Source organism: Lynx canadensis, chromosome E2, assembly GCF_007474595.2.
Source record: "Lynx canadensis isolate LIC74 chromosome E2, mLynCan4.pri.v2, whole genome shotgun sequence".
Taxonomy (NCBI): domain Eukaryota; kingdom Metazoa; phylum Chordata; class Mammalia; order Carnivora; family Felidae; genus Lynx; species Lynx canadensis.
The window spans coordinates 23,599,935-23,612,907 of record NC_044317.1 but is presented as its reverse complement, the minus strand read 5'-3'; the positions used below and the strand labels follow the sequence as shown (position 1 = coordinate 23,612,907).

The following is a 12,973-nucleotide window of genomic DNA, read 5'->3' as shown; positions in this document are numbered from 1 at the left end:
GCATTCATATCAGGTAGAGCAGCTGGATTTCTTTTGAGAGTATTTATTTCAATCCCCATGATTTCCTACCCATGTTTTCCTAAAGAATTGCAGTTTTGCTCATCACTCTGAATCAAACAAGACAAAAAAATATAATCAAATCCATCAAGATATGTATTTCCCTTTCTTCATTTTGCATCTTTCCATTAAAATAGAGAAAAGTACCATTTTTTTTAATCCAGACAAGAAATCTACAACCTCTACATTGTAAGAAAGGAGAATGTGAAGCTTAAGACTGTTTGTTAGTATGAACATTCTTTGATCTTTTAAGCTTATGTGACAAAAAAGGTTTCTTTAATAATAATAAAAAAGAATATGGGAATGAACTCTTTATTACTTTGGGAATCTTGTTCATATGACTGAAATAAGTACCAGGAAGTGACAAGAATGACAAGTTAATCCATGTAAGCTACAGTTGTCATAATTTTTAATTCACTCTTTAGAAACTGCAAATTTTACTATTTAGCTACATGCTAAACTAATATGTGGCCTTGCATAGAATCAAAAATCTCTTCTCTTTGGACATGTGTTTGTAAAGCTTGTATAGTATAAAATTATGCAGTGCTGCAAAATATTTATTTAAAAAATAGCTTCTGGGATCATATAAATGTCTCAATCTCTGAAAGAGCATGTAATACAAATTTATCAAATTATGACATAATAATAAAGACTCAGAAGTACAAAAAACATTGCATTTTCCAAAATTCAGTGTTTATCAATTGAATTTGATTTTTTTAGTAAACCTATTTTGAATACAGATTGGAAAATGTTGCTATAGGTCCAGTATACAACAAGAAACAACTGAGGAATAGAGGAGAACAAAAGTAGAGAGTAGTATAAGTTTTCTGCCTCCATTCCTGTTTTCCTGCCATCTGAACAATTTCGTGCAAAAGCCAGTAAGTGTGACTGGGCAAGATACTAATCTGTATAAGAATAGAAAGATGAAGGGAGAGTATGACAGCAGACAAACATTTATGTGAGAGATCTGGGGTTGGGCAGAAGGAGCAAATGGAAGTCCCTTATTACAGGATGTGAAGGGTGATCCAAATAATAAATACATTGAGGATAAGGAAACTCCAGTTTCTTACAGCTGGAGAAGGGAAAAAAATATATAATGAACTCTCTGTTGTTGCATTAGAACTGGAGGTTTAGAGACAAACTTATGGTTTTCAATAGATCGATTGTGCATTAGTTTCTGAAGGCTACCATAACAAATGATCACAAATTGGATTGCTGAGAACAGTAGGAATTTATTGTCTCACAGTGGTGGAGTCCAAAGTCAGTGTTGACTGGCCCACATTTCTTCTGAAGGATGTTCCCTTGCCCCTTCCAGCTACTAGTAGCTCTTGACATTTCTTAGGGCAGCATTCTAATCTCTGCCTCTATCTAACTCATGGCCTGGACTTAACTACTTTCATCTGTAAAGACTCTATTTCCAAATAAAGGTAAAATCTAAAGTCCTGGCAGACAAAACTTGAGGGGAACACTGTTCAACTCAATACAGATAAGTGTGTGTGTGTGTGTGTGTGTGTGTGTGTGTGTGTGTGTGTATACACATGCTCTCATATGTTACTTCGTTCTGCCCTGTCCACTGAGAAGATATGGGAGGAGCAACACCCTGGTAGCAATGCATACAACCAATACCCTGAATTTGGCGCCAAATACAAGTCTGTTTTAAATGGAACCAAGTGTCTTTGTATAAATGGCAAATTCCAGGGCCAGGGTAGGGAAAATACAAAAAAACCTAGAACACTCTCGCCAGAGATAAGACTGTACCCAAAGAATGATGAGGCATGTCAATAGGACACAGAACAAGTTTCAAGAGCATGTCATGACCAAGTCTGATACAAATATGATTCATAACTATTATCATGGCATTAAAATAAATAATGATAATAACAGTATATAGCTCACTAAATAAAACAGAAATCTAGAAGTCCAAATTAACATAAATACACAAGCAAATAAATGGGAAGAAAAGAATGTTTTTCCTTAAAGAAGAATATCAAGTAATCAATGCAGACGGAATGAGGGAATTAGTACAACCACCATTTGGCAGCTGTCATGGTAATAATTCAGCCAAGAAACTTCAATGAATGCTAAAACTGGGGGTGTAGTAATTTGATGAAGAATAAGATATTTACTTAGGCTCAAAGCATCTGCCCACAAAGTTGTTATTAAGTACAAAGAGTAAAAATAAAATAACTTTACAATGGAGACACATGGTGGACACTGCCTTAATGAAGTCATCAAAAGTTATTATCACCAATAATGTCAAAATCTTGTACCATGTGATACAAATCAATAAGATATCATTTGTGATATCACTTTCCAAGATGCATATTCTGGATCTAATCTCAAGGAAACCTCAGACAAACCCTAACTAAGGAATTCTATAGATTAACTCTTCTATAATGTCCAAGTAGAAGGGTCATAAAAGCAAAGGAAAGACTTAAGAACCATTCCAGATTGAAGCACTCTAAGGACACATACTGGTAATGTACCTACAGTCTTGGATTTGATACTTTTAATACAAAAGAACATTACTGCCATGATTGGAGACATGTGACTGAGTTCTGTGCTTTCAATAGCAATGGTACATCAATATAAATTTCCTGATGGTGATGGCTGCATTGTGCATTGTGGGAAGGACTTACTGAGCTTTTCCATGGTGATGGGGCATCAAGTCAGCAACTCACTCTCAAATGGTTCAAGGAAAATACACTTGGACTACATTTACTCCTTTTCTCTAAGATTAAATATATTCCAAATCAAAGATGATAAAAAACACCAAATAAATAATAAGTATTTTATGTGGGCCTTCCTCATAAGAAGATTTGAGGATGTTTATCATAAAAGGACATATTTATAACGAAAAGGCTTAATATTAATGGCAAGAGAAGATAGAAAATGACGGAAATTATTTTCAAATTTTAACATTTTCCTTTGTGTGAGTTCGTGTTCACGGAGAATGAGTTTATGTGTGTATTGTGTATTGACTTCCATAACCGCTTCAGTTGTGAGTCTTTGGAAAGCAGTAAGAATTGCCTTTTTAAAATAGATCTTACTGGGGCATCTGGATGGCTCAGCCAGTTGAGCGTCTGACTTCAGATCATGATCACAGTTCAGTTCACGAGTTCAAGCCTCGCATCGGGCTCACTGCTTGTCAGCATAGAGCCTGCTTTGGATCCTCTGTCACCCTCTCTCCCCCTTCCCAACCCACACTCTTTCTTTCTCTCAAAACAGAAACATTAAAAAATAAAACAAAATAAAATATATCATACTAAGTCATCTCTTAACTTTCTCCTGATATTTTGGTGGATATTTTTGGTGGATAGTACATTCTCCTTTTGCATTCACAACCAGGAAATTCAGAGTCAATCTCAGTTACTCCCTTTAATCTTTATTATATTAGCAGCACTTCAGGGTCAGTCTTCACCACATGGCTCCTAATTAATTTTATTGTTATCTGAATATGTATGTGATGCATTGTTCTTAAATTTGTAAAGTGCTTCTGTGCCTAGGTTGAAAATTGTGCAACTCTCTACGCAAACTTTTCCTTTCCAAATCCTGTCTTTGTTTTTTATTTAATTTGCAAAGTATATTGACCTCAAGGGATCATCTACCTTGGAAAAACATTAACTATTATATATATGTAGCAGAAACATAGTGCTTATATAAACAAAATTCTCTAGAGATATTATCAAAGATGAGTACAGCATACTGGTTAAACCCATGAGAGCTAGAGCCAGATGTCTGGATTTAAATCCCAGCTCCTTCACTTAATATCTGGATTTGGATTAGCTATTATTTCCCCCGTTTTTCTGATTAAAAATATGAGAAATAAGGAAGTTAATATCAGTACTGGTGGTGGAGGGCTGTCGCAGATATTAAAAGCATTTAACACAGCTTCTGGCATATAGCAACTTTTCAATACACGTTGATCATCCTTAGAGAAGCCCGGAATCACAAAGAAAACTAAGAAAACCTCTAGTGTTATATATCATATAATTGTGTACTCTACAATGCAGTAACATCCAGCAGCTTAAGCACTAATTGACTTCTCATTCCTTCACCACTACTTTCACTAATATGGCCTTTTGAATGAAACAGGGTTCATTCCAACATATGTATTTTTTTGAAATAAAAAGGTAAGGCTTGCTGAGAAGTTTTTCATTGACCAAGGCATTCATATAGGTTACTGAATCTTACTAGTAGAAGTAACTCACGAATGGATGGCTGTAAAGAAACTCATACACCCTGGTCACTAACTCTTTGCTCTGCCAAGTACTTTACATATAATCACTAAATTCTTCCCAACATATTTATTTAGGTAGAGATCACTGTGCACACTATAAAGTAAGGCTTCTACAGATTTTGTCACACAAATAGAAGGCAGATTTGCAGGCCACTAATCTGAGATTCTATTTTCAACTCAAATAAAAAGTTTATTTTATCTGAACACAGGTTTAGGCATATGGTCAGGGTTAAACACCCTTCACCCCAATGTACCACAGCATTCAAAATATCTATGTTGTCTGAAACTCAATAGGTATAGGCAAATCTGCATTGAAAAACCCACCTCAACAATGCTAGTTTGGGATTCACAGTTAAAATCAGACAAGCTCACATGCCACTCTTTATGTGGTATTGCTATAAAAGAGAATTCTCATCAAGTTCTGAAATTCACAGAATATAAAAGAGCTGTGTCTCTAGCTTCCAAGTAAGATATTTCTAAAATAATTTGGCTGCCATTTGGGCAAATATATATGTGTGTTTTGTCTTGACAGCCTGTCAGCTGGCAGACAGTTCTTGAACATCACATTCATTTCAATTTAATATTGGTAAATTTCTCAATTAGAATTTTATTTTTCACTTTCTGCACAATGAAACCCCCAGTCCTTGCTGGCATTCCTCAGGGTGTGCAGGTGCAAGTGCTGGCATTTCTGCAGTAGCAAAGGAAGAAAAATGAAAGAACTAAGGAGGGGAGGGAAGAGCCAGGCTGAGAGAGAACAGTGGTAATGGGGAGAGAAAGGAGATAGTAGCTGACCTTCATCCTGATATTCACCTTCATGAGAAATGAAGGGAATAATTCACAGTTGACAATAAAATAGTGCAGCTGCCTCTGCTTCCTTTAACCAGAGAGGCTGGAGTCAAACAGAAACCAGACACCCAATGTGTAAAATCAATACTTGAGCAAAGGTCCAAAGGTAACGTGGGAAACAGATTAATAAAAATGATTTTAAAAACTGCAACAGCCAATTCTGCACAATTACTTACTTTACAGCATACGTTTACCTTGTGTTTTCTCATGCGATTCTCACACAATGAAAGCAAGATGGAAATTATTATCTTTGCATTATAGCTTGGGAAAATAAGCAATAATTTAACCTCCCTGAACTTCAAAGTCAACCAGATAATAAGGGATGGAACTAGGATTCAAAACTCCATCTAACTTCAAAAACCACACTTTCAATCTCAGCAAAAACCACAGGTTTTTGGAAGAGATGTCAAAGGCTATACATCTTTTAAAAAATAACTGTATATATGTTACTATAGATGATTTCCTTTAGTCTCTACTTAATTATCGAGAAAATGAATACATAGGTGTATATTTATACACTATTATGTAGCTAATATTATGTTATTTCCTTTAGTCTCTACTTACTTATCAAGAAAAATCTTTTAAACAGAGGAAAAAATGCATACATAAGTATACATTTATACACTGTATTATGTAGCTAATATTATGTTTAACATGCTTTTCTTAGCTGAATGATCTTGAAGTCTTCAGAAGTTTTGGGGGTTTTCTTTCCCAACGTATTTATCAAGTACATGACTCATATACACAGTAAAGGAAGCCTCTGACATATTTACAATAAATAGATATAGATTTGGTCATTATGATGCAGGAATCATAATCATGAATTACAATCAACAGTTCATCACTTATTAGCAATTAAGACAAAGTGTTCTGTATGTATTGTAGGCATCAGGAGTCCTTTAAAACCATCTTACTATAATTTAGATAAAAAATAAAAAGACAAATTAGAGAAATTCTTTGCTCTAAATGAGTTGATCAAAGAAAAAGAGGAGGGGAAAAAAAGAAAAAAATAGTTTATGAGTTCCTGTTTGCATGTCAGAGTTTTAATTCTTTTAATGTTTATTTCTGAGAGAAAGAGAGAGAGAGAGAGAGAGAGAGAGAGCGAGCGCGCAAACAGGGGAGAGGCAGAGAGAGGAAGACACAGAATCTGAAGTAGGCTTCAGAGTTTGAACTGTCAGCACAGAGCCCAGGGTGCTTTTGCTCATTTGTGGGTGTCTTCTTGTGGTGATGGTAGCAAGCTAATTGCTTGCTAGAAAGCCATAGAAGTTTCCCTAGAAAACAGGTCATTTCAACCAGTTGTAGAAGAGCAACTGGATTTTGATGATGATGATGATGATGACGACGACGACGATGATGATGAAGGAGGAGGAGAAGGAGGAGGAGGAGGAGGAGGAGGAGGAGGGGAATGAGGAGGAGGAGGAGAAAGAGGAGAAGGAGGAGAAGGAGGAGGAGGAGGAGGAGGAGGAGGAGGAGGAGGAGGAGAAGGAGGAGGAGGAGGAGGAGGAGGAGGAGAAGGAGAAGGAGAAGGAGAAGGAGAAGGAGAAGGAGAAGGAGAAGGAGAAGGAGGAGGAGAAGGAGAAGGACGAGGAGGAGGAGGAGGAGGAGGAGGAGGAGGAGGAGAAGGAGGAGGAGAAGGAGGAGGAGGAGGAGGAGAAGAAGGAGGAGAAGGAGGAGGAGGAGGAGGAGGAGGAGGAGGAGAAGGAGGAGGAGGAGAAGGAGGAGGAGGAGGAGGAGGAGGAGGAGGAGGAGAGGAGGAGGAGGAGGAGGAGGAGGAGGAGGAGGAGGAGGAGGAGGAGGAGGAAGGAGGAGAAGGGGAAGGGAAGGGGAAGGGGAAGGGGAAGGGGAAGGGGAAGGGAAGGGAAGGAGAAGGAGAAGGAGAAGGAGAAGGAGAAGGAGAAGGAGAACGAGAACGAGAACGAGAACGAGAACAAGAAGAAAGTAGAATTCCTTGCACAAGAGATGGGTAAAGTGGAGTCCTGGCAAGAGATAACATGGGTAAGATAGGAAGACCTAAAATGCTCATACACTGTTGCAGTGGGTCTATTTACCAAAGTTATAATGTAGGTTAAGAGCAAAGAAATCAAATGAAGCCAAGCTATTTACCTAACTGTGGCCTTCAATTTATGTTTACTTGTGCCTTCTAGTTGTCTCATCATTTCACCTGCTTTAATTTACGTGACTTTGCTGCACTGCACATACCCTTGTAGGTTGTCTTAAATGCAATTTGAAATAAGCTGGGGTACTTATTACATACATAAGAATGACTTTTGTAATCTCAGACTCTGAATTTTGGATCCCACCTTATCTTGTCAGGTACGGAAGAGGTCTAATACCTTTCCTCTAATAGTATAAAGTCTAGAAAGAGGTGTTTCCTAGACCAAGGCCAGGGGTGGAAGATAGATAAGGATATCCAAAAACAGTAAAAGAAAAGGGAGAAAATCATGTTTTGAAATATATACTGCTCAATAAAATATAACGGATACTTGAATGCCTGCAAACAAGTATGAGCAGGACACTGGTGAATGCAGTGCTCCTACAGAAAGCTCAGTTACAAAGAAGTCTCTGGCAACTGTGATTTCCTAATTCACTCTTGACTTGACCCACCAGCTCAATCCAATATCTGGCTGACTACAGATTTAGACCGTTTTCTCTTTCTCTATGCGTGGCATCTGCATGTGAATATACACAAACAAATAATTAAACATCAAGCAAATATCAATAGGATTAGTCTGGCATGTTGGAACAAATCTTGATAAATCCATCTCAGTAACAATACTCAAACTACAAGTTTGTGAGAGGAATACAAATTCAGCCTATTGAAGTACTATCGTTGTAAGGAGAGATATTTTAATAAAACTGCTTCGTCAGTTCCTATTACTAAGGGACTAAAGCTATTGAGCTGTGGAACTTAGGCCAAAAAAGGGGATTTGGAAATGCAAATCAGAGATAAGACGGTAATAAATGTCTTTCATTCAGCAACACACCAGCCCAGATGCCAGGAGCTATTTTAAAGAGGACTCTTAATATTTCTGTGAAATTGGAAGCATACTTACCCAAAATGGACATCTCTGGCACTGTAGCATGATAGGGTCCATTAAGAAACTCTGGCGCATTGTCGTTGATGTCTTGAACTTTAATAATAAATTCAGAAGGAGGTTCCAGAGGCTTGTTTGTCTCCCAGTCCACTGCCTGAGCTGTTAGAGTATATTCAGCCTTTTCCTCACGGTCAAGTCTTTTTATAGCATGGATATCTCCTGTTATATCATTTATTTGAAATATTGTCCCAGCTCCATCACCTGACAGGATATACTTGATTTTTTTGCTTCCAGGATCCAGGTCTGTGTGTAGCTAAAATGCAAAGTGACATCGGTTAGCAATGAGGCAATTTGCAAAGTTATTTTTTAACCACCTTCTGTTTGAGTATCAAGTTGGTTCTTTCTACATTCATTCTAACATCATCAATTTATTCTAATGGTAGTTGTACAAAGAGTTTAGGCACTGTATGCATATCAATCAAAATGAAATATAGGGGCACCTGGGTGGCTCCGTCGGTTAAGCGTCTGACTTCGGCCCAGGACATGATCTCACAGCTTGTGAGTTTGAGCCGCACATCGGGCTCTGTGCTGACAGCTTGGACCCTGGAGACTATTTCAGATTTTGTGTCCCCTCTCTCTGCCCTTTCCCCACTTGTGTTCTATCTCTCTCTCTCAAAAATAAATAAAACATTAAACACAAAATTAAAAAAATATTATAAAACAAAATGAAATACAATAAAATGTATACAAATTAGTTTGAACAGTTTTTTTTTTTTAATGTTTATTTATTTTTGAGAGAAAGAGAGGCAGAGCATGAGTGGATAAGGTACAGAGAGAGGAAGACACAGAACCTGAAATAGACTCCAGGCTCTGAGCTGTCAGCACAGAGCCCCACGTGGGGCCAGAACTCAGTAATGGCGAGATCATGACCTTAGCCAAAGTCAGACACTCAACCATACATTTAGAATGATAAAAATATCAAGAGGAAAACACAAAAATCATGTATTCTTTTCCATTTATTAATACATTTATTTAAAGTTGTTCTTAGCTACCTTTAATGGATCATTTAATGGATCATAGTGTCAACAACTATGGGATTTGCCTATATGATAATTCTCTTAACTTTTCCAGAAGTCAATAAGTTAGACTATTTCACATGAAACATGAGAAAAGTGAGGTGTGACAAGGCCCATCATAACCTCTCCAATGTTTCTATTTGATGGGATCAAGTGCAGTAGACCCATAATTCAACTCAGGTCTACCTGTTAGAAAAACAAAAACAATCCAACCTGAAGTATAGCAAGATCTTATATTTTCTATGACCTTCTCTTCTTTGATTTGTACAATTTTTCTGGTCCTGGAAAATTATTCCCATTTTATAAAGAACAGCGGGGCCAGAAAAGGGTCCCCTTTGCAAAATCAGAACTTTGCAGGAGAAATACAAATTCATCTCAGGTCAGGGTGTCATCACTAGCTAGACCCCCAAGGCCTAACCTTTACTACTTTCACCTGCTTGTACCCACTGACCTTTGTTCCACACCTTTCTGTAAGCTCTTCTTTCCAGCTTATCTCTTTATTCAAGCAAAAGACCCTATAGGTACAAAATCCCATGACGGAAACCAAAATTATCCTTCAAGCAATAACGAACTGCTTAGAGGAAGAGTTCCATGGACCCAGACCACCCAGACCAGTTTGAACTAAACTTCTGACTCACACCTGCGCAGATGGACCACAGAGTGACTGACAGTTACCTTTACCTTATTACAATACTAAAATCTCCACCCTGGGAAGAGCACAAGCCTCATTTACATAACATACAAATATAATATGAATATGCATGTTTCCTTAAGGTACATGTGGGACCTTAATGCCCACCTCTACATCCAATGACAAGGCTCCCCTTTCTAAATATTCATCCTAATCGTAAAAAGAAAAGAAAAGAAAACAAAGTTACCCTTGCTCAAAAGTCACAGCTTTTGAAATTACTCCCCATGGTCTCCTATTTGTCGCAAAAAAGTTTACTTTGTGTGACAACACCACCTGGTATAGTTTCTATCTGTGACTCACCAAGGACTGAACTCATGTTAGTTTGGTTACAAGGGCAAAAATTTACTGAATACCTACCCTACCTGAAGCATTCTGGTAAGTACTAGGGAAAACAGAACCCCTCTTTTAAAATTTTCAGCTTACTCTCAAGAGTGAGACAGGAGTGTTCTGACACATGGTACATCTTCTTCATACTACATTGAGTCCTATTAAAAAACTAAAAACAAAACTGTATATATTTTAGTTTGCATTTTTAAAGGAAAATTCACTGAATTATGGCTGAAAATAGTGCTTAAATGTACATATCTTCAGTATGTATGTATGTATGTATGTATGTATGTATGTATGTGTGTGTGTCTGTGCGTGTATCTATCTATCTATCTTCCAGGTATTTCACTGTAAGATTTCAAATTTCAAATACTTGTTCCTTAAAAACAATTGCTGCTGCATGGAAAGAAACTCCTAGACTCAAAGATACTGTGTTCTCTTGGGATCACTTTTATTCAGAACAGGCTCTATCGCTTTCTTTGCCAATTTAAATTGTATTTAGCGCTTCAATAAATGAAAAGAAAAGAATATAAAAAAAAAAAGACATAAAATAGCAACAAAGAATCCAAATGCATCTAGATCTCCTACTTTACTTTTGCATATTTTAAAAAGTTAAAGCATAAGATTACATCAAATATTTATTGAATCTCAAAATGTATCCCTTTCATTTATTGTATTAAATTTATTAACAAGAGCAAATATTGAAATGCCACTTTATCTTAATGAGTATGGGATTATAATTCATTAATGTGATATTAATCCTAATTTATGATCATTTTAATTTATGTGCATTTTAACATTTTCATTAGCATTTTTATTAAAAAAAGAAAATTTGAATAATATATCCTTCTTGGAGGTTTCCATCCACATACAAGGCATTCCTGAGACAGAGGTATTGGTATGCGTCACTCTTGGACACAGCATTTTTGCTAAAAAAAACTCAAGCCATCCAAATGGTGTTATCCCTCATTTATGCTGGAAATTATTTCTGCCATACTTTTCTTTACATTTACCCATAGCCTCTGATAAGTAAATTGCATTATAATCCTAACTTGGGTTTTGATGGCCCCTTCTGTTAAAAATAACGGAAGCAGAAGGGGATAGCATAGGTTTTTGAAGTCATAAAACACAAAGCTAATATTTAGGTCTCTAACCATATGAACTGGAGAGGTGAACGCATTTATTTGAGCTTCAGATACCTTGCCTAGAACACAGGGATAAACCATCTACTCTGCAGATGTGATTTTGGAATCTGAGATCATCTGAGAAATAGAGGAAAAGGGGAGTGGACATAGTAAGGATACAGTAACTAAAACTGTTTTTATATCAGTATCATACTCAACCATTCGCAACTATCTGAAACACTGCAACATAAGTGAAAGCAACTTCCCAAAACTAGATCCTGGAAAAAATGGAAAAAAAAAAAAAAAAAAAAACACAACAAAACAAAACACCAAACAAAAACCCTAAGTAAACATTGTATGCTCCGTCTTTCTTCCAGAAATTTATTTTTAGCGAATCTCAGTAAAATCCAGATCACCTGGCTAACGGTACTCTTGAAACACAGAGAATTGTGTTTCTATATATATTTGGCTCATCCTACTGTCTGTGTCACACATACAAACACACACTCACATGGTTATTCAAGTAACCCACTTGGCATTACAAACAAAAGATCTGTGGATATGTAAGAATAGCAATTTACAGGCAACAAACGCTGTAAGACTCCAGGTGTGGACTTCAAAAGGACGTGGGGTGCAGAAAGACAAGCTGTTCTCTTTGTTGTGCATCACACAAGTCAGCCAGCACCTGCTCACTTCAATACAACTTCACTGATCCTGTCACCAAGACCCTCTCTGTGAGATTATGGTGCAAAAGATGTCCCCAAGACACTGAATTTTCACACAACATGCATCACGTGCAAGGGTGAGGACCACCTCTCCCAAGGGCTGCTTCTGTGACATGAAGCAGGCTGGGTAAGGGACACCTGCAAATTCTCCTTGAGAGGTACAACTCTCAAGGCCTGGCTACAGTAAAGTACAGTACACCCATTCATTTATTAAATATGAACAGAGAATGTTTACAAACAACATACACATGGTTGCTGCTCTCCAAGACCCAAAGGCTAGTGAGAGGTAAATACACAGAAAACTCAGGGTAAGTAGACCTGTTATTATTATTATTATTATTAATTATTATTACATGTGTTGGCTACTTATCATCTGGTACACATTTTTACATGTATAAATGCAATGTTATTCCCAAAGCAAACTAGATAATATTTCTCCACTTCACCAATGCAACTAATGCAATTCAGAGAGTTTTCGGGAACTCTTCCACAGAATGCACTATCAGCAAGTGGCAATCTTCAGAGTGTAAGCTTTAGAGTCAATTTGCTGGATTCAAATGCATGCTCTACAGGCTATGATATGGAGGGGTACGGGAGCATACAGAAATTTTACTTAAGTCAGAACGTGAAGTGTGGAGGGACAGAAATGGCCTCTCCAAAGAAGCGATGATTAAAACCTCAGATCTCAAAGAAAGGAGGAAGCACATGCCAGCCATAGGTAATAGTACGGATAATGATCCAGAGAAAAAAACAGAGCATGCTGTGTTAGAGGAAGTAAAGATGATTTAATATGGCTAGAGCACTGAGTCAAGGAGAGAAAACGTAGCAGAAAGAAAGAAAGACAGAAAGAAA

At 37.2% G+C, this 12,973-nt stretch overlaps 1 protein-coding gene across 1 annotated transcript in view; it reads right to left on the bottom strand.

Annotated features, from left to right (window-relative positions):
• Positions 1 to 12,973, bottom strand: part of CDH8 (cadherin 8) — a 367,090-nt gene that overhangs the window by 243,286 nt on the left and 110,831 nt on the right. The window contains 1 exon segment of the mRNA XM_030299517.1: positions 8,197 to 8,491. Coding sequence (XP_030155377.1) covers positions 8,197 to 8,491 — 295 coding nt within the window.